At 43.0% G+C, this 22,628-nt stretch overlaps 1 protein-coding gene across 2 annotated transcripts in view; it reads left to right on the top strand.

Annotated features, from left to right (window-relative positions):
- Nucleotides 1-22,628, top strand: part of SNX25 (sorting nexin 25) — a 163,800-nt gene that overhangs the window by 134,294 nt on the left and 6,878 nt on the right. For both annotated transcript variants that reach the window (XM_054030211.1, XM_054030210.1), the window contains 5 exons: nt 837-950; nt 5,410-5,574; nt 11,673-11,790; nt 16,098-16,164; nt 20,407-20,588. In XM_054030211.1, the coding sequence (XP_053886186.1) occupies nt 837-950; nt 5,410-5,574; nt 11,673-11,790; nt 16,098-16,164; nt 20,407-20,588 (646 nt within the window). The remainder of the gene's footprint in view (nt 1-836; nt 951-5,409; nt 5,575-11,672; nt 11,791-16,097; nt 16,165-20,406; nt 20,589-22,628) is intronic.

The following is a 22,628-nucleotide window of genomic DNA, read 5'->3' as shown; positions in this document are numbered from 1 at the left end:
ACTCACAACTACAGGTCAAAACCCGGAAGTGTTGTTGTTATCATAGAAGCCCACAGTTTAGCGCCCTTTCTCACGCTATGTAAATGCTGTGCCAGCACATTAATTAAATTCTGTTCAGTCAGTTTTCAGCCTAAAACTTCTATGGTAGGGGTCTGTGGACCACAGATTGAATTTCCAAAGGGGCCTGCACCTCCATTTGAAATTTTGTAGGGGTCCGCAAATGAAAAAAGGTTGAAAACCATTGGCCTAAAACATCTAAATATTCCAGAATTTGGTTATTCCTCATTACTGTATTTTCAGACCAGCTGCTGTTTACAGCATCTTGCCTTTTTGGACCCAGATTTCTTTCTAGCAGCCAATTTTTGCACTTGTTGACAGATTGCAAAAAAGTTTGTAGTTGGCCTTTTCTTGTTTCATAATGAATTGTGTTTGCTGAGCAGATCCAGTGTCCCTAGTGGCTTCTGCTCTGTATCGCCATATGAGTCCGTTTTGAGTTCCAAGCCTGGTCTCTGGCTCCGAAGGCAAGTGAGGGCTTGAAGCACTAAGAGGGACAGCCCTTTGGGAAAGGAAGTGCCTCATGTTGTTCTGAAGCAACCCTTTTAGCTGACATAGGATTGGTAGTGATGGGGCTCCAAAGGAAGAGTTCCTAACCTATGTTACCTATGGGTGGGCAAGGGAAGGAGTTCCTCAGAACACTCAGAGGGGTGTGGAAGGGAGAGGAAAATTAGGGGATGTTCTTGCATCTCCATTTATACCCACGCCCCTTTCTGCCTTTTTGCTGCATGTATGTATTAAAAATATGGTGGAATAATCTGTTTTGTCCTTTCTCTGCTCAGTGTTTTCCATCATTAAAGAAAGTTCAGTTGCCTTCTCTCAGTAAGCTGCCCTTCAAATCTGTAGATCAGAAATTCATGGAAAAATCCAAGAATCAGTTAAATAGCTTCTTACAGGTAAGAAAACAAAGATTGTACGCTCTTAAACATAATATTCATTGTAGAGTCTAGAGGCATACTGGCTTCCCCTCTTCTGTGCTGCTGGGGGTCTGGAATCCGCAGTAGCTTGTCTGCATAAGTGTGTGACACATTCTCTCCCAATCTTTAGGAAAAAAATCCTATCTCTGTGTCTTTAGTACTGTTCTACAAGCACAGTGGTTACCAACTGGTCGATTGCGATTGACCAGTCGATCCTAGAGGATCTCCCAGTCGATCACGATCTCTGGTGGTGCAGCGTAGCTACCGCTAAGGCACACTCCCTACCCTGGCCCCACGCTGCTCCCGGTAGGGGCCAGCACAGCCCCGGGGTTAGGGGTCTTCCACTGCGCACTGCTCTTGCCTGCAAGCACGCCCCCACAGTCCCATTGGCTGGGAGAGCTGCAGGGGCGGTGCTTGCAGAGAGGGGCAGTGTGTAGAGCCACATGTACCCCTCCCCTCCCCAGGGGCCGCAGGGGCACATTGGCCCCTTCTGGGAGCGGTGTGGGGCTGGGGTATGCAGGGAACCTGCCTTAGCCTTATGGCACCCGCCAGAGGTAAGTGCTGCCCGGCAGGAGGCCACACCCCAGCCCTGAGCCCCCCCCCCCAGAGCCTGCATCCCAAACTCCCTTCTGCACCCCAAGCCCCAGCCCTGACCCCCCCTCCCAGAGCCAACATCCTGTACCCCCTCTGTATCCCAAACCCCTGCCCCAGCCCTGATCCCCCTCCCAGAGCCAGCACCTTGTACCCCCTCTGTACCCCAACCCCCTGCCCCAGCCCTGACCCGCCTCCCAGAGTCAGCATCCCGTACCTCCTCCTGCACCCCAACCTCCTGCTCCAGCCTGGAGCCCCCTCCTACACCCAAACTCCCTTCCAGAGCTTGCACCTCTCACCCCCTCCTGCAACCCTACCCCAGGCTCAGCCTGAAGCCCCCTCCCACACTGCAAACCTCTCGGCCCCAGCCCAGAGTCTGCACCCCCTGCCAAACCCCAACCTCCTACCCAGCCGTGTGAAAGTGAGTGAGGATGGGGGAGAGCAAATGACGGAGTGAGAGGGGAATGAAGTGAGTGGGGCAGGGCCTCGGGCAAGGGGCAGAGTAGATCCTGGGTTGCCCTGAGATTCAAAAAGCGATCTTGGGCATAAAAAGGTTGGAGACCACTGGTTTAGAAGGTCGTGCTGCAGTCACTGCTCCTCCTACCACAGGCACCAACTTTCCAAAATGCCAATGGGTGCTCAGCACCTACCATTTTTTTTCCCCGTGGGTGCTCCAGCACCTATGCCTCCTACTCTGGGAGGACCAGGGAGAGATCTCAACGGGTAGTTGCAGGCAATCCCCCCTTCCCGAAGAGCTCTCAAGTGTGCAGTGCCACAAGGAGTCATTCTGTTACCTCTCCTGTTCAATGTGTGTATAGGACTGTTAGGAGAGCTAGTAAGGGTGCATGGGGTTCAGTGTTTTCACTGTGCCGATGACATCCAACTGTATGCCTCTTTCTCTTCTGATGTAGTTTAGCACCTCAGCCAGTGTCTAGTTGAGACTAGCAAGCTGGCTGATGCTGAACCCAGCTAAGGTGGAGCTGCCGATGGTGGGTTGGGGGAAGCAGCTGGAGGAGATGGCAGAGGTAATATCGGCCCCTTTGGTTGAGGGAGTGTGTCTGACATTGGTTAATAGTGCTCACATCTTATGGGTGATGTCAGATGCCAAGATGCTGTTTGAAGATCGTATTACAGCGGTGACCCAGTCAGCTTTTTACCATCTCTATCTGGCTGGGAGGTTGCAACCTCTTTTTTCTGATGTGGACCTTGCCACTTGTATCTATGCTTGTGTCACCTCAAGATTAGGCTATTGTAATGTGGTCTACATGGACTACACCTACAACCATTCAGAGGCTGAAGCTGGTGCAGAATGTATGTGCTTGCTTAGTGAGCAGGACATCTCACTGGGAGCACATGACCCCAGTGCTTTGGGATTTGCCTGGCTGCCTGTTGGTCTCCAGTTGCAGCTTAAGGCATTGGTCATGACCTGTAGACTATCAAGCCCTAAATGGCCTGGGACCAGCCTAGCTTAAGGTCCACCTCTCCCTGTGTCCTTCTGCCACAGCTGTGGTCAGCAGGGCGCTTGAGGTGGTCCTCTTTGTTGTAAAAGGTGGGGGTTGCTGGCAGGGCATTCTCTATTGGGGATCCAGGACTCTGGAACTTGCTCCCTCATTTGGTCCTATGGAGCCTGAATTTGGTGACCTTCCAGGTATGCTGTAAAAGACACCTGTTGAATAGGGTCTCAGAAGGAGGCTGAAGGTGTGCTTCCTAGATGATGAAGGGAACAGGTGGTTGGCTTGCCAAATTCCTGTGGAATTGATTTCAGTGCTGCTGAGGTTTAATTTGATCATATGTATTGTATGATTAATTATATTAGATTGCCTAGAGCCTTGGCTAGGCATCATTATTATTCTAAATCTAAATAAATGAATAAAAGGTATGGTTTAGATAGGACAACCTTTGAAGTGGCTGTATTTTGCCCCAAAAGGTAAAATTGTATTTGGCCTCAAGTCGCACCAAACAGGAGACATTATACAATTTACAGATACAGCAGTAGGGTTTTCAGGGCCACCTGGGTTTAACATTGCTGTTTGTTTAAAACAGACTGTTTGTTTGACAATTAAGAAAAACTTTTTAATTCTGAAGTTCAGAGACTAATAGGCCACTGCTGAGTCAGGAAAAATTAAACTAGCATATTCATTTATATCAAAAGTAAATTGTTTGATTTTAGAATAATCTTTTTCCTGGACAGCTTTTGTTTGTATTCCAGGTACTATAATACAACAAAAGTTGCTGTAAAACAGCAAGATATATTTCCCTCAGGAAGTGAAATAATTATATGTATGTTCTCTTTCTAAAGTAGAATGTTGCTAAAGTGGAGCTGAGCACCATTAATATTTAATGTACTTTTTTTAAAAACTAGGGATAGTATTTCAAACCCTGAATGTTTGCCATTTCATTGCTGTGCTTTTCAAAGGCATCATAAAGAAGTAGCAGAAATGTATTGAAATATGAAACCCAGTTACCAGTTAGATATACAATAATCTATTTCTTGGGTACTGTACTATCCTTAAATAAACACTTCGGATTTTAAGCATCAAACTTTAAGACTTCCTTTTTTCCCCTTCTGTGTCCTCTTGTCCCTTTCTGTTTCCTGCTCTTCTAGATTCCCTTCACTCCCAGCTGCTCATGGTCAGGTGCCCCATCCTCCATCCCAATAACCTTTCCTGCAAATCATCCTTTTTGTCAGTGTCTGAGGAACCCCCTTTATTTGGTGCTGCTTCTCTGGTGCTCAGAACCCAATCCTGTTTATTTGCATCTTCTTTCTGCTCCAGATTCCCTCTTTCCACACCCACAGACCAGGCAAAGCAGCTAGTTCTGTGCTGGTTTCCTTGCAGATGAAGTAAATTAGGTAGAGAAAATATAGTTTGAGGCAATCAAGAATCTCCAAATTGTATTTTCCAGTAAAAAATAAAAATGACACTTGGGCATGACTACAGGGGAGAGCTTAGTGGATGGGCAATTATAGCAATGCCTAGTTGGGAAAGAATTACTGGCAACAATCTGTGAAAATCAAAGCACATGCAAAGCCTTGACAGAAGGGAAAGCTATTTGGAACTATGGGTATTGTACGAAAAGTGACTATATAAAAACAGTCTCAACAAATATGCTGCCTGTGTATTTCCTCTGTGTGTGTCATAGTTGCATATTTTACTGTCTAAAATGTATTCCGTTTTACTACTAAATAACTGCAGAGCCAAGATGACCTGGATTCTGTTCTGGGTTATTCATCATTTTACCAGCATTGTTATCAATGAACCTAATACTCCTCTCACTTATACTGGCCTAAATCAGGAGTAAATCCATTGTAACCATTAGTATATTACCAGCGTGAGAACTGAGTCAGTCCTTGTGTTTAAGTCTTTATTGGGGGAAGGAGGCGTACAAGCCAAAAAGAATACATCTTGAGTTTCAGATCCCATGTTGAGCTTGTGGCATTGGCATTTAGAAAAACCATCTCTCTAGTGGTAAGTCAGTTTGATCTCAGAGTGATTGTGAGACCATGAGCTTGGAACTCCATAATGCCATTTTTATAGTACTTTTAATTTTCCACTTTTAAATAAATAACATTTTAAAACAAATGCTCTACAAACTAATTTGCATGGCATAAGGACATCTCCTTTAAAAAAAGCTTAACACTTAAAAATACTATTCATTTAGAAAATGTTACTAAAATTCAAGTCTCTCTAAGATGTGACGCACACTGTCCTTATTCACTGTTAGTCTCACTGTGCACCTGATTAGTGTATTAATCAGCTGTACCGAAGAGTCTGTTGCTCTTTATTGCTTAAATAATTCATATTTAATTGATATGTTGTGAATATTCTTCATTCTGTTTTCTCCACAGAAGCTGCTTTCTGATGAAAGACTGTGTCAGAGCGAAGCACTTTATGCCTTTTTGAGCCCATCCCCTGAGCACCTCAAAGTTATTGATGTGCAAGGAAAGAAATCTGCCTTTTCACTCTCATCATTTCTGGAAAGACTTCCTGGTGATTTCTTTCCTCATCAAGAGGTGAGTGATAGAAAAGTGATTTTCTTAGATTTAATTATTTGTCCAATATAAGTTGCTAATACAACACATTTGAATGGTAGTTAATACTGGAGGTGTTTGCAAAGATGCTGTTCAGTTTACTGTAAGCAAACCAATGGTGAGATATTAAAGCTCTCTACTAAATTTAATGCAGTTTGCTAATAAAACATGTTTTACCTCTGTGGAAAATATATAATCTAGACAATTGTAAAGACTGTATATTCCAAGTTAATGAAATGTAAACAGCCTGGGACACTCTTTGCTAGCAAAATGTCTGACCTTTCAAACACTTAAACATAAAGCCTTTGTAGAGCTGTCCAGGGGTATCTCTGCTGTCTTGTGATCATGAAACCCAGACTGGGGGGTGGAGGGGTATTTCTTTCATACAAAGGCTTTTCTTTTGTTCTGCTTCTCCACATCCTCTATGTAATTTTCTGTATGTACCTTTCATCATTGTGGTTTTCTTCCGTGTAGTATTGAAATTAGACAACCAGAAATAAGGGATCCAAATTCATTGGCCCTGATCCTTCTCACCATATGTCCCTCTTTCATACCATTCACGTAGTTCTTTTATATGTGACAGAAAAGAGCTTTAGTTGGCTAGGGCAAAAGTTAAATATTTTTTTCTTATACCATCTTTAAATTTATTTTTGCTTCTTTCAATTTATAAGATGTGCTTATACGCTCTTCAGAATGGGGACTGTTTTCTCCTATGTGGCTGTACTGTAATATAAATCATACAAAATAATCTAAGCACTTAGACCCTCACAAAATGCCGCTGTTACTAAGCATCAACATCAAACAACAACAAATGATCTCCTCCTCCTCCTCCCTTACACTGCTAGGTCAACTTGTTAGAAAAAAGCCTGGAGAAACAGGCTTTACAGTGTGCCCTGAAACTGTCAGATCCACAGACCGAAACCATGGGGGGAGGAAATTCCAGAGCTCAGTGCTCCTCTTCTAAGAATGTCCTCTCCCGACTCCTCCAGACAAGACATCTAATGCTTGTTGGTTCCTGAATTGGCAGTAACCCTCACTGTTCCAATGTACTCACTTCAAAGGCTGGTAGATTGGTTTGGTGGCAGAGCTGACAGACCTGCTTCTCTTGTTTCCCCCAGCTGGCTCCACCTCTGCTCCCTGATACATGGGAATGTGCAGGTAGCCCTTAGCTGGCTCTGCAATATGTGAAGGGTACTGATCACTACCGCTATCCTGCACAGGCTCTTCCAATCCTGCCCCCAAGCAACTAAACTGCATTAGTTCTACTGCGTGGCTGTGGAAGAAGAGCTAGAATTGTGCCTGTGCATGCACTCACCAGGGCAGCTCCATGGATGCCAGTACCACAGCTTCTCTGTGCTTCAGAACAGAGCCAGAGCACTCCCTAACTCAGAATAAATACTCTGTGGGGCTGAAAAGATCAATTAATTACCTCCAACAGTGAATGCAGTTTGGTATGAATCTCTGAGGCAGTGGTCACTGCATAGCTAAATAGTGCCTCTGAAGCCTTTGATCTTCCTGAGACCCTTCTAAATCACCACCTTCCCAAAAAGTGCAAAGTATTATTCAAGTCAGGTGGGTTCTCATACAGTAAGTTTATATACACACACGAGATGGAAGGATAAAGAGATTTAAGGAACATGGGAGAAGGAAGGCAGGAACATAATGGAATGAGAGAGGAAGAGAAATGAGGAGGTGGAAACAGAACAGAGACTGAAAAAAATGGAGGAAAAGACAAAGCAAAAGATACACCAAGATAGAATCATAGAAATGGAGGGCTGGAAGGGTCCTTGATAATTCATCAAGTCCAATCTCCTGTACTGAGACAGGACCAAGTAAACCTAACAGGCGTTTGTCCAACATTTTCTTAAAAACTTTCAATGATGGGGATTCTGGAATAGGCTTCCAAGGGAGGAATCCTTGTAGAACTTCACTACCCTTATCATTACAATATTTTTCCTAATAGCTAACCTAAATCAGTAGTCATTAATGAAAATATTGACTAGTACTGAACCCTGGACTGACTCTTTCGGGATCCCACTAGATGTGTCCTCCCAGTTTGACAGCAAACCACTGATTACTACCCTTTGAGTATGGTCTTTCAGCCAGTTGTGCAACTACTTTCTCAGTAATTTAGACAGCATTTCCTTAGTTTACTTATGAAAGTGTCATATAGGACTGTATAAAAAGCCTTACTGAAATCAAGATATATAATGTCCCCCTTTATGCACTAGGCCAGTAACCCCATTAAAGAAGGAAATTAGGTTGGTTTGGCATGCTTTGTTCTTGACAAACCCATGCTGGCTATTCCTTATAACCCTATCATCCATTAGGCGCTTACAAATTCATTGTTTAATAATTTGTTCCAGTACCTTTCCAGGTATCCAAGTTAGACTGACTAGTCTCTAATTCCCTGGGTCCTCTTCTCCAGTCCTCTGGGTCCTCACCCATCCTCCATGAGTTCTCAAAGACAATTGCTAACAGTTCCCAGATTGCTTCAGCTAGTTCCTTAAATATCCTAGGATGAATTTCATCTGGCCCTCCTGACTTGAATACATCTAACTTATCTAATTATTATTTAACCAGTTCTTTTCCTATTTTGGCTTGCAGTCCATCCCTCTTGTTGTTAATATTAATTGTGTTGAGTATTTCATTACCATTAACCTTTTTAGTGAAGACTGTAGCAAAATAGGCATTAAACACTTCAGCCTTTTTGATGTCATCGGTCTCTCCTTCCCCACTAAATATAGGGCCTATGCTTGTATTTGTCTTTCTCTTACTCCTAAAGATTTAAAGAACCTCTTCTTATTGCCTTTTATGGCTCTTGCTAGGTGTAACTCGCTTTGTGGCTTAACCTTTCTGATTTTGCCCCTATATGCTTGAACTACTCTTTTGTACTCCTCCTCAGCAATTCATCCATGTTTCAACTTTTTTAGGATTCCTTTTTGATTTTCGGGTCATTAAAGAGCGCCAGATGGAGCCATATTGGCCTCTTACTATTCTTTCTATCTTTCCTTTGCACTAGGATAGTTTGCTGTTGCGCCTTTAATATTGTCTCCTTGAGAAACTGGTAGCCCTCCTGAATCCTTTTAGCCCTTAGACTTTCTTCCCATGGGACCTTATCTACCAGTTCTCTGAGTTTGTTAAAGTCTGCTTTTTTGAAGCCTATTTTCCGTATTCTTCTGCTCTCACACCTTCCATCCTTTTCTTAGAATCAGGAAATCCATCATTTCATGATCACTTTCACCCAAATTGACTTCTACCTTCAGATTTGCGACCAATTCCTCCCTATTCATTAGAATCAAGTCTGAAACGGCGGTTTGCCTGGTTACTTCCTTCACTTCCTGAAACAAAAAGTTGTCCCCAATACACTCCAAGAACTTACTGGAACTTTTGATTTTTGCCATATTACTTTTCCAACAGATATCTATGTAGTTAAAGCCCACCATTACTACTTGGCGTTTTGGATATTTCCAAAATGCATCCGATGAAGTGGGCTGTAGCCCACGAAAGCTTATGCCCAAATACATTTGTTAGTCTCTAAGGTGCCACAAGGACTCCTCGTTGTTTTTGCTGATACAGACTACCACGGCTACCACTCTGAAACTTGGATATTTCTGTTATTTATTTTAGAAATGCCTCATTCGCCTGCTCTTTCTAATTTGGAAGTATATAGTAGACTCCTACCATGACATCAGCCCTATTTTTTATCCTTTTTATCTTTAACCAGAGACTTTCAACTGGTCTGCCTCTCACCTCCCTCTGGACCTCAGGACAAGTGTATATATTCTTGATATATAATGCAACACCACCTCCCTTTTTATTCTTCCTGTCCTTCCTGAACAAACTATACCCCCCCTTGACCAATATTCCAGTCATGAAACGTATCCCACCAAGTCTCTGTAATGCCAGTTAAGTAATAATTTATTTTATTTACTAGCACTTCCAGTTCTTCCTGTTTATTCCCCATACTCTGTGCATTGGTGTATAGACATCGGTGATGCTGAGCAGATTCCCCCACTAATTTCCCTGTTGTTGCTCCTATGACCCTTTTATAATTTTCCATGTCCCCCCATGCCAACATCTAGCCCTCTGTTAAGGTTGCCTTTTTTATGCTTACCTATGGGCTTTTGTCACCTGCCCCCTTAAAACCTAGCGTAAAGCCCTCCCCAGTAGATTGGCAAATTGGTGCATAAAGATGCTCTTCTCCTCCTTGGTCAGGTGGACCCCTCTCTTCCCAGCAGTCTTCCTTCTTGAAACAACATGACATGGTCAAGGAAACCGAAGCTCTCCTGTTGACACCATCTGCGCCAACCATGCATTCATCTCCAGGATGGAATTGTCCCTGCCTGAGCTCTTACCCTCAATGGGGAGGATGAATCAGAACACCACCTGCACCCCTGACTCCTTTCCCCTCACTCCCAGAGCCCTGTAGTCACTGCTGAGTTGCCAGGGTCAGACCTGGCAGTATCATTACTGCATGTGTGGATGAGCAGCATGAGGTAGTGATCAGAGGGATGGATGAGCCTCAGCAACCTATCTGTAACATCTCAGACGTGGGCTCCCAGGATATTGTGTCAGGTTGGCAGAAGGTTGCCTCCGTCCCCCTCAGCAGAGAGTCCCCAACCAGCAGTACTCTGCTGCCTTCTCTTGGGTGTCCCAGCTTTGGGGACAAGTGGCTCCTCCTCAGCCATTGGGGTCTGCTCTTCCCCGCCTGTTGCCAGTACTGCCTGTTGCCAGTACGAGACCTCAATGGACAGGGGGACTGGGTGGGGGTGGAGCTCTGTCTACTGCCCCAAGTCACCAGCAGCCAGTCTCTTCCCCATAGAGCAGCCAGTCTCTTCCCCATAGAGCAGCCAGTCTCTTCCCCATAGAGCAGCCAGTTCTCCTTTCTCTGCTGGTGTGAGCTAGCATCCTCTGTCCCATGTGTGTCCTACCAAGGAAGTCCTTGTGCTCCAGGATGAGCCACCTCCTCGTGCAGCTCTTATATGCTTCCTGAGGGACTCCAGCAACAGACACCGGTTCCTCCTGCTGGCTTTCCTCAGCAGGGACATGCAGGCTGCATTCCCAGCAAGTTGAGACCAGGGCCTGGGTGGAAGTATTTCAGGGTGACATTATGCCTGTCTGTTGGGGGTGGGACCACAGGGGCAGGCAGAGGAAGAGTTAGCAGTGGTGTTGGCAACAGGCTGTTTTCCTCCCATTGCAAGTCCTTCCTTGTAGACTACCTCCAAGTTAAGAAATGGGGGGGGGGGGGGGAACCCAACATACAGCCCTACCTTCCTGCCCTCCTCCGCTCGTGAACTCAGCTGGCTAATTCCCTTAGTCTCCCAGCTACCTTTGTTTTACCAGCCATATAGATGGAAGGAAAGAATAATGATGGAAGGGGATGGAGAAAGCAGAACGTAATATTTTCTTTGTACTCCTTTTTTTGTTTCAAAAAAGTTGAGGGAAGGCCATTGTGAATGGATCCCAGACCAGTGCTTCTGCCGAAACAGCCCAAGCTTTCAATGTATGCCACAGCTCAGCTATTGCCCAAGGGCACAGTCTAGGCATATTTGCTGTTATTTTACCTGAACTAACACTCATTAAAGTTTGCTGCATGTTACATGTTCACTTGTTAAAAAACTTCACTTTATTCCTTGATTTGTAATTTCTAGAGGAAATGCTCTCATTATGTAACTTTTTTTTTTCCATTCTGGGTCACTCCTCGGGTTCCTCAAATATATTAGGCTAGGAATATTTCTCTTTATTACTGTTTTTAAAATGATATGTTGGAGCTGTTTGAGATCTGTACTATTTATACAGCTCCTTGGAAAAGACTCTCTACATTTAGAATACATTTCTTAGCTGTCAAGACCAAAACCAAATCATAGGAAAAACAGAATTATTAGTATCAGAGGGGTAGCCGTGTTAGTCTGAATCTGTAAAAAGCAACAGAGGGTCCTGTGGCACCTTTGTTTTTGCACCATTACAAATGAGAAGTGGTTCAGGTTCATGAACTAAGTAGTTGGGAGGGAAATGAGCTCTAAAATTAATATCCCTTAACAACTCTCTTCCATACTGTACCTGTATTGCTCTTTTAGGAGGAGACAGAAGAGGATAGTGACCTGTCAGACTATGGAGATGACGTGGATGGTAAACGAGATGCTCTTGCTGAGCCGTGCTTCATGCTGATTGGAGAGATTTTTGAGCTGCGAGGAAGTAAGCTTTGAACTTGCTTGCTCATTAGTGGATTCTGTTTGTCAAGAAAAAAACTAGGAAATATTGATTTTCAGACATCAAAATGAATCACTGTTTTCCTACCATTTAAATGAGTGGAGATATTTTTACAATGTAAAATACTGATTTCTTTGGAAATCAATAATGTTTTTTAATTTTCTAACTCTTCTGGGGGTAAGCTCCCAATTATAACAGTGCAGTAATAATGCGACAGTTCGGGAGTTTTGCATTAAATATTTGTAAGCTTTACCTCTGTTTAAAAATGTTCTATATTTCCAAAACACAGGCAAAAATCAGAGTATGCTTTTGTGTCAGGATACTGCATTTTACAGTGAACTAATCACAAAGAAAAGAAAAGTAGATGGTTTATCATATTGAATATGCATTTGTCAAAGCAACATGACTTCCACATCCATTATAAAAAATTGTATTACCCAAAATATAACTAAAGTACATAATAGATTTGAAGCAACAAAATGGTAGAATTATTAACTTGTTTGGTGCTGGATCTTTCATCCCTTACATGTCTGAGTAATGGCTGCATGATCAGGTCCATGGACAGAAGCATCAAACAGAACTATTTTGTGTCCACTAGAAGATGCAGCCGTATATAGCCAAACATAATGGTTGTTTAAAAAATATTTTTATCAGAGCAAATCATAGAATATCAGGGTTGGAAGGGACCTCAGGAGGTCATCTAGTCCAACCCCCTGCTCAAAGCAGGACCAATCCCCAAACAGATCTTTTCCCCAGATCCCTAAAGGGGCCCCCTCAAAGATTAAACTCAAAACCTTGGGTTTAGCAGGCCAATGCTCAAACCACTGAGCTATCCCTCACCCCTCAGCTCCACTTACGATTTCTGCAAAGTGGGATTAGATAGGCATGGGTGTATGGGCCTTTGCTTTAGGGAGCAACCTGCACCTTAAATGGAAAATCCTTCCTTCTAATGGAATGAGCTCTGCTTCTGATCTTTATTATTAGATCCTGTCTTCAAAATAAACTCCTTTGTTTCTGAAAAAGCTGAGGTCGTCTGCTCACTTCCAACCTCTAGATCGAGGGAGCACTTTTGTTTTTTTACAAAAATAAAAAACACAGACTTACACATTATTAACCTTTACTATCATGGTAGTAAAGTGGAGCATACGTGTAAACGTTTGCAGGATCAGAGCTCTCATCAGTAGCTAAAGAACTAGGAGTCAGGAGAATTCTAAAATATCACACCTTTCAAAGTGCTGTAATTACATGTCCCAACTGGAGTAGGGTTACCATACGTCCAGTTTTTCCCGGACATGTCCGGCTTTTCGGCAATCAAACCCCCGTCTGGGGGGAATTGCCAAAAAGCCGAACATGTCCGGGAAAAATACCGGCTGGGCACTTCCTCTCCCGCGGCTGCTCTGCTCCTCCCCAGACTCAGACTTCGGCTCTGTTTAAGAGCCAAGCTGCCCAAGCCAGCGCTACCGGCTTCGGGCAGCCCCCGTGCCTCCGGACCCTGCGCCGCCGGAGCAGAGCAGCTGGAGCCAGGGAGGAGAAGTGCCTGGCCGGCGGCTGGGGTCCGGAGTCAAGGGGGCTGCCCGAAGTCGGTAGCACTGGCTCGGGCAGCTTGGCTCTTAAACAGAGCTGAAGTCTGAATCCGGGGAGGAGCAGAGCAGCTGGAGCCAGGGAGAAGTGCCCGGCCGAGGGCGCAGGGTCCAGAGGCATAGGGGCTGCCCGAAGCCCGAGTGCTACTGGCTTCATGGTTTGCCGGGCAGCCTCCAGACCCTGCGCCCCCAGCTGGGCGCTTCTCTCCCGGGCTCCAGCTGCGCTGGGGAAGCGCCGGCCGGGGGTGCAGGGTCTGGAGGCTGCCCGGCAAACCGTAAAGCCAGTAGCGCTCGGGCAGCCCTTTTCGCGTGGCTGGGAGGGAGGAGGGGGAGTTAGGGCGGGAACTTTGGGGAAGGGGCGGGAAAGGGTGGAGTTGGGGCGGGGCCGGGGGTGGGGAAAGGGGCGTGGCCGGGGTGGGATGGGGCGGGGCTAGGGCCTGTGGAGTGTCGTCTTTTTTTATTTTTTAAATATGGTAACCCTAAACTGGAGATCTTTGCAAATACAGATCTTTCCCAAGACACCATTGTTAAGAGAGTGAAAGTTTAGTGAGGATTTGACCTTTAGGAGGGAATATTCAAATTGTTTCCTTCAGTTATTCTTGATGACAAGAAGCTGCCTTTTTTCTTTTTGCAAATGTATCCAGAATGTCAGTGCCATTGATAAATACCATATATCCTACTGTTAGAAATACGAGTGCAAAAAAAGGCTTTGGAAGTAGTGCTGGGCCACAGTTAATGTAAACATTAAGGTTATATATTCTTAAAAAAAGAAACCCTTCCAATATGAACCAAAAATTAACAATGTAGATCTTCACCTATATCTAAAAAGATTTTTAAAAAGTGGAAATGGTTTAATAATCATTATTTCTACTTCTTCCTATGATCTAAACTTGTCCTTGGCTATCCATAAAGAATAAAGAGAAACATATGATTGGAACAATCACAGTTCATTCTTTCTATCAGAAGGAAGAACAGTCTAATTCTTCATTGGCTTTGATGTTTGTAGTGTATAAATCCACTAGACATCATGTTCCAGAATATTAACTATGTTTCTTCCTATTTTTCTATTTCTGTAAATTGAAAACTTGAACTAGTGATTCCAATTTAACATGGTTCTTTCTGTGTTTTGCCAGTTACACACAGGCTATTTTTGCACGTATCTTGTTCTTGGTAACATATGATGTTCCTTATTTTTTATCTCTATTTGTGAACTTTTACTTGGTGGCCCCTGATAGAAAGGTGGCAAAGTTGAATCAAGTCATGCAAGGTCTAAGTGCAGTCTTAGGCCTTTGAGCACTTCCATTGTTAGTCCTTGCTGGACAAGAGTAAACCACCATTAGTAGGGTTACCAGATAGCAACTGTGAAAAAACAGGATGGGCGTGGGGGGTAAAAGGCACCTATATAAGAAAAAGTCCCAAAAAATGAGACCGTCCCTTTAAAAACGGGACATCTGGTCACCCTAACCATTAGGCTCAACATTGGCCTATTTCTGTTCCCATTGAAGCCAATGGGAGTTTTACCCCTAACTTCAGTAGGAGAAAAGTTAGGCCAACACTGACTACTACTGAACATCCCACACTGTGTTTTTCTTTTCTTGCTGGCCAAGTTGGGATAGCAGTAAAAGGCCCTTTATCGGACAATGAGCTACAGGGCTACAGCATTCTTCTTCTGGCCAGTCTAGCTTTTGGGGGTCTCTGGGCAAGAAAAGCTCCCATAGTTTACCTCCAACATGGTCAAATCATAAAAAAAAATAACTAACGTAATGATTGAACCTAATGACTGGAAGACTCTAAATGAAAGAGAAAAAAGTAATTATAGAACTTTAATTGTGAGACTGATGCACATTTTGAAGAGACAGTCCCATGTGGCTAACTTACTCATTTTTTGTGTAATTCACTTTCTGCAGAGGAGAACTTATAATTAATTTTTTGAGATGCAGATAAATAGAGAAAAGAAGTGAACAAACTTTGTGAGAAATTTGAATGGTTTTCATGATGTCCAGTTTGCTGAATGGGTTTTTAAGGCTTTTATTTCTCTTTTAAGTAGTGCAGGGTAGTTCAGGCTTATTCAGAATAAAAACTCACTGCATTTTCAGTCTACATATAGAAAAAATATAATAGTTTCTTCTGCTGCCTTAATGTTTTTTTGAAAATAAGGTGTCACGCAGTACTTACAATATCAGTGCTTACACTATTCCAACCCACTGTGTTAGATATTTGTTTAATCTTTTATTAAAATCACAGTGCTGAATTACAAACACTACCCACAAAAGTCTTCTGTATTACATGAACTCTGGGCAGCAAGCTACACAGGTTTACATTAGAGAGGATGTGAACCACAACAGTAACTCTTAATATGTGGCTGGGACTTAATCTCTAGTTGAAATGGAAATGCTGCTATCAGACACAGCAAGAACAAATATCCCAAATCTAAAAAGTGTGTTATTTCTTGCAATCCCAGTGCAGTCACCTTTATTCTTTCTAGAAAGTTGAAGGAGCTAATAAAGTAGCCCAAAAATAACAGCATATCAGGACAGACAGGGGAAAAAATCAGAAGTGAAAGAACTATGTATGTAAAACTTGAAAAGTGAAATATTAATACAGATAATAGTAGATAAATGTATCATAGTTTTTGGGTCATGATTGTGGAACCTAGAGAGTTACTGAATGTCTGGTCTTTCTTTTCTTTCCTTTCCTTTTTCATTATTCTAGTGTTTAAGTGGGTCAGAAAGACACTAATTGCACTAGTACAAGTCACTTTTGGAAGAACTATCAACAAGTAAGTAGCAGTTACTTTAACTCTGATCCTGGAATCATTGCTGTATGAATAACTAACTGAAAGCAGACTATTTGAAAATCTCTATAGACATTCTGTTCATATAGTTATGGCTCGGCCATTGTTGTCTTACTGCAACTTAAAATTAAGTTTATTCTCATGTTGATCAGAGGGGAATCTAACACAGACATACAAAATGAATCAAGAAGGGGCTCCCAAGGACCCAGGTCAAGGTTTAAATTAATGAAATTGGAGAGCCAGGGACCAATCATCCCTCCTCCATCTCTGTCTGGACAATGAATGGGTAGAGTCTCTAGAAGAATAGGGGCCACCCTGCATTCTCCCAGCATGTGCTCTCTTCCTCTCCCTTTCTACTGGGGCTGTCCAAATCGCTGCTGGTTCCATCAAGTTTCCCATCCATTGAGGCAAGTGTGTGGCATTATGGTTCTGCTCATATAATCTGTACCACAGTTCTGAAATCAGGATTGTTTCACAGGGATTTGCCATTTGTGGAATTAAATTAGAAAAGAGCAAATATATTTAATTGGTGAGAAATTGGCATGCTATAAAAATGGTCTGCTCCTTTTTCCTTAAGAGTGAATTAGCACCTCACAGCTTATCAGATGCTATCCTGTAATTTCTGAAGGAGTTAAACATTATGCTGATTTGAATGGCTTTTATTTTCTTAGTCTATCTGCTTTTCTTATGAACCCACGAAGATTTTCCCTAGAGTTAAAACCTAGATTTTTGTTTTAAGCTGTTTCATTGTACAAGAGACTGTAAATTTACCTAAGTGACAAACAATTTTAAGTAGACAGTATGAGTGTGATTTATTTGTAAGGTAAAATAGCAACATGTAACTACTCCTGTGGAAGCCAAAATGTCAATTTTTCATTAGCATGGTTTACGACTCCAAGAAGACTTTTCCATGTTGTCATGAGGTTTAGGCCTGCAAAATGTCAGCATCATAGAGCTGGGTAAAAAGCTGGAAATCTCTTCATGAAAATTGCTGTGGAAAAATTTATAATTTCTTGGCTGAAAAAATGTTGACTAATATAGCTCTTCTGCCAGGTACTAAGGCCTGTGGTAAAATAATTATTCGACAGAGCAGAAATTTGGTGTCAAGGTACCTTGGTTTTTCCTTTCCACAGATCTTTGCTTGGTTTCATCACCAGAGCAGGGTCTAGAAAAGCTTTTTAAAACTACTTTTTAAAATGAAACATAATTTGTTACTCTCCACTGTCATAAACTTTTGAAGCTTGAACACTACGTTTAAATGTCTGTGTGATACAGATGTCCCAATTTTATAGGGACGGTCTAGATTTTTGGATCTTTTTCTTATATAGGCTCCTATTATCTCCCCCCGTCCCGATTTTTCACATTTGCTGTCAGGTCACCCTAACAGGAGGACCAGGGAGCAGTGGGAGAGTGGGAAATATATAAACCTTAGGCTAATAAAGGCATGGTTCCCTGTAGACTAGGGACGGTTGCTACAGGTTAATTGGAGCACTTGTAGTCAATTAAGGCCCTGTCGGGAACCTAATAAAATCCCCTGCTTCAGGCAGTTGGTGTGTGAGGAAGGAGAGAGGACTGGAGCTTGGAGGTGTTGCTGAGTCTTGAAAGACCAGAGAATCGAGCTAACGGAGACCTGGCAGGGAAACTCCCTCCCCCAGCATCTAAGGACTGAGGGTAACCCTACTCAAGGGAGAAGACGGGAAAAAAACTGCAGGGGTTGAGAGGGGCTGGGCTCAGAGTGTGGAGTAAATCCAGACCCCTCCCCCGCTTTCCTCGTCTACCATCTTCCTGGGCCACTAGCAGGACCCTCGGCACCCCAAGAGCAGGGGCAAGGAGTGGTGTCTTAGCTTCCCGCCAAGAAAAGCACGGGACCCACCATACCAACATCGCCCATTTTGGCACAGTCTGTTATCCTGTTGGTTTGGGGAAAGGTGTTGGTATAAAGCCAGCAGAGGGGACACGAGCAGACGAGTTTGAGTAAGTCAAAAGTTCTCAAATTGTGGAGCCTAGTGCTCTTGCTGGTGGTACATCAGTAGCTGTTTGGCCACATTGTGCTAGCTCTCCTCCTTGGTATCCGTGCTAAATTGCATTAAAGACAGCTAAGCTACAATAAGGGTGAGAGTCTGTGCTGCACCTCTGAAAGGTGCTTCCCAGGAACGATGGGGGGCGATGGTGGCTTTAAGCTCTCTTTTTTACCCACCCAGTTCTGAGCTGCTCCATGGATCCTGGCATAATTTAGATCGTATTGGAAGTCTGCCTGGGTTACTGCAGCCTTGTGAGCTGCTTTGTTGGGTCACAGCTTTGTTTGGAATCTCTTTGGCACTGCATGCTGAGCCCCCATCACTGGTACACCACCTGCGCCGGGGCTTGACAGATGGTCCTCCAGAAGGCAGCCTTATGACAGTCTTCCACAGTCGTTTTGCCGGGGGAATCCCCCGTGACCAGACTGTGTCACTTTGTCACTTTACCTGTAAAGGGCCAGAGATGGGATAGGGATTTTACCCTAAATATTTCTTCAATAATTACTTTTCTGTGTAAGCAATTGCTGTAGTTGCTAAGGGATGTTAGGCAATAGTGAATAGAAGGGGAGATAGTCCATGGGCTGTTTTCTCTTTTTAGATGTGGTCCACACTATGAACAAGTTGAAGAACGCCTGATGTTACCCCTATATAAACCTGGAGTCATTCTGAAAGTCAATGGGAGTTGAGTGACTAGCTCCCATTTGTGCCTCTGAAAATCTCTCCCTAATCTCTGAAGGCCATAACTCCATATTAAAGATGAAAGTGGTTGCAATCTGCTCCATCTAATGCTAATTACATGTGCTCCTCAGGATACTGGCAAATTACCATTTTGGGAAAGTTTGAGCACTGGGAGTTGGTATTATAACCTGTAATTCTTCTTGGGGAAAACCTCTGAAAGTAAATCAAACCAAATATTTGTAAACATCAAAATTACTGTAATGTGTTTCCATGTCAATGTATGGTAACTCTTATTCGTAAGTGAAAAATCTACTCACTGACAAATAAATTGGCCTATTTGTCATATTGGTTTTACCCGATTGGATAATGTTTTCCATTAGAAAATGGAGGACAGCTATGATAATAGCATTGTACTTCCAAAAGTCTGTAAACTTCAATTATTTCTGCGGTACTTTCACCCAGGTGAAAGATCACTGAGAATCTGACAAAGCAATATTTTACCTTATTTTAGCTGTGATGCTTTCATATAGGTAGATAACACATCCCAGAAATCAAATAACAGTACAGGCTGGTCCCATCATCCTTTCAGCAGCTCAAGTCGCACATGCCAGAATTGCTTTAACAGCTTCCCACAGACATTATCTAATGGAAAATTGGACAAGAAATAATGGGAAATGTTGTGGTTGAGCCCTGATAGACTAATGGCCTTTGACAACAGCTACTTACTGAGTTTTAAATTGATTTTTCCCCCCTTGTATGTTCACATAGTGCAAATAGGTAGCAAGAAAAACCTTATCTCTGAGAGAGGGAATGTGTTTGTGCACGCACACTTTGAGTGGGGTTTTATTATTGTTGGGGGTTTTTTGCTCATACGTTTGTTTTTAAGGATTTAAACTGTGTTATGATTTTTAAATTGTGGTGTTGTAGCAAAGCAGTTAGCATGGTAGGTCATTGCTCTGGAGCTGGTTTTATATCCCAGAACTTGAGTTCTTTAAGCAAAGAGTGCTTGAGATGATACAATTAGCCACAGGAGGAGGTGACCAGCTCTATCAGTCACCATGGTTACAGCACAGGCTATGAAGGAGCTTCCTGGGTACATTTCAGGAAAAGCTTCATCCTGTTTTATCCAGCTGGAACATATGCCTATACTATCAGGGTGTGGTTCCCAACTACCATTTTACTTCTCAGTGTGGCTCTTCACCCTCCTCAGCTTTTCCCAAGCAGTGAGCCTTTGTACAAGGCCCCACAGTGTGCTGCTACTGTCCGCGTGTGTGTGCTCCTTAAATTGCATTGAGTTCCATCTTTTTCACACCCCAGTATCATACATTTGGAACAACCCAAGCCACGTTTCCAGTAAGAGTGCATCTAGCTGAATAGGAAGTGGGGGGGGGGTGCAATGGCCAAATCATCTGTTATCATAGACTGATAAACTGGCACAATTTTATGAAGTTTGTTGTGTCTTCCACCATTTGTTTGTGTCATAATTCATACTTCAGATTTTACACATTCTCCTTTAAATTTCTTTTTAAAGACAAATACGTGACACAGTAAGCTGGATATTCAGCGAGCCAATGCTTGTTTACTACATCAGTGTATTCCGAGATGCTTTCTGGCCAAATGGAAAATTAGCAGCCCCAACAAGATCCAAAGGTGAAGAGCAAAGTCAGGAGACAAAACAGAGAGCACAGCAAAAACTACTTGAAAACATTCCAGGTGAGAACATCAGCTTTTCTCTACATAACCACATATGAAAGAAGTAAAGGTTAGCCCTACATTTTTCTTTTTGCAGTTTAGATCGTACCTTCTAATGCTGAAAACAGGCACAATCTTGATCCCAATCCTTATCTCTAGTGCCTCTGGAAAGTAAATTGCAGCACTGCCAGGGCTGGCTCCAGGCACCAGCTCAGCAAGCAGGTGCTTGGGGCGGCCAAGGGGAAGGGGCGGCACGTCAGGCTGTTTGGCGGCAAGTCGGCAGCGGGTCCCTCTCAGAGGGAAGGACCGGCTGCTGAATTGCCGCCGAAGAAGAAAGCGGCACGGTAGAGCTGCCGCCGATCACGGGTTTTTGGGTTTTTTTTCTTTTTTTTCCGCCGCTTGGGGCGGCAAAAACCCTGGAGCCGGCCCTGAGCACTGCTCAGTGCAGAATGGGACTTATATGCCCATGTCTAACACAATTAAAAAACTGGTAGCAAAGTCAGTAGAATCTGACTCTCTTCTCTTCTGGCTGAGATTTCAGAACCAGCTTCTCCCACCTCACATTCTATCCTCATATTTGATTTTTACTTCTAACCTTCAAACACTGTTTTTAGTTTGAACCCTTTCATGAGGGTGTTAGATAAATTTTAGTGACTGTTCCTAGTCATTCCTTAGTGTCTCATTTGACTTTTGAAACTAACTAGATAATAATCATTTTTAGAATAAGATGATAAAGCTAATGCAATTTAAAGAAAGTAAAAGAAAAGCAAACAAAAAACAATACTTATGTGATTTTGGGGCATCAAATTGTGCACATAGCTGGCATATGTACCTGTGTGAACTTCTTCCTGTTATTCTTGTCTGTAAGATAAGAGTTTAAGTAACTTTTTTCCAATGTAGAATACAACAATTTAGGCATAGAACCAGGAAAATAACCCAGAATTCCTATCTCCCAGTCCCATGTTCTAACCACTTCTGAGCAGCTTAGCTGAATACACTAAGCTTTTCCTACAGATTTACATCTCTTTTGCATTCAATCAAAACAGAATGTTTTAGGCCAAAAATTTCATACTCTGATTTACAAGCCTCTATATGGATTTAGGAGCCTAACCTAAGTGGCCTGATTTTCAGAAATGCTGATGGCCCATCAGATCTCTTTAGCTTTATTTTGTAGACATGGTATCAGCACACTGAAGCTGAGCCATATGTTCCTGGCTAGATTCTAACTGCTGTTAATATAATATAGTTCCAGGTAAGCTTAGCTTGGCACAAGTCTCCCAGAGTGGTGTTCTTCAGAGGCAATCTATTCCGAAAACTCTGTTAGTGACAAATACCCTCATTTTTTTTCCCATTTATACTATGCTAAGAATGTTCTTCAGTTATTTGGAGCTTGTCTCTACACTGTTGTTGTTGTGCCTAGGGTGACCAGATGTCCTGATAAAATTGGGACTGTTCTGATATTTAGGCATTTGTTCCATGTCCCAACCGATGGTTGGTCGGGGACGCAATTTGTCTCGATATTTTCACTGCAGAGTTTTTTTCTCCACTGGTTACCTCCCTCTCCCCCGCCCCCCATGTGTCCTGACATTTTCTTCCTCTCATCTGGTCACCCTAGTTGTGCCACACATACAGCATGCCAGTATCATTTGGCTGTAGGAAGAACCCCTACAAACTGATGCTCTTCAGTGTCTAGTGGTCATAAAACACCCATCCCTGTAATTTTCTTTCTTATTGTTTCAGTATCCCTCTTTATTGGTGGAAAAGGTAGCAGCATTGCTACCTGTGATTTCAGTTGCTTATTACTTTGCCAAACTTTAACCACATGGTCATAGGCAACCCTAATTCTGGCATTTCATAACTTTTGAATGCTTGATTTTGCAACCTTAACATTCAGTTATTGTTTTTGTGTGTAATTAGTATATACTAAAATCAACCTTCTCCATATTTTTAGACCTACTATTGTTTTATCAAGAAATCAAAAATACAGAAATCTTCATTTATCTACTCAGCTCAAGCCAGTCAATATCCTCCCACTGAACCCTTTTTTTCTTACTTTTATAT

Source organism: Malaclemys terrapin, chromosome 5, assembly GCF_027887155.1.
Source record: "Malaclemys terrapin pileata isolate rMalTer1 chromosome 5, rMalTer1.hap1, whole genome shotgun sequence".
NCBI classification, from domain to species: Eukaryota; Metazoa; Chordata; order Testudines; family Emydidae; genus Malaclemys; species Malaclemys terrapin.
The sequence above is the reverse complement of the archived record's forward strand: the minus strand, read 5'-3'. Positions and strand labels throughout refer to the sequence as shown.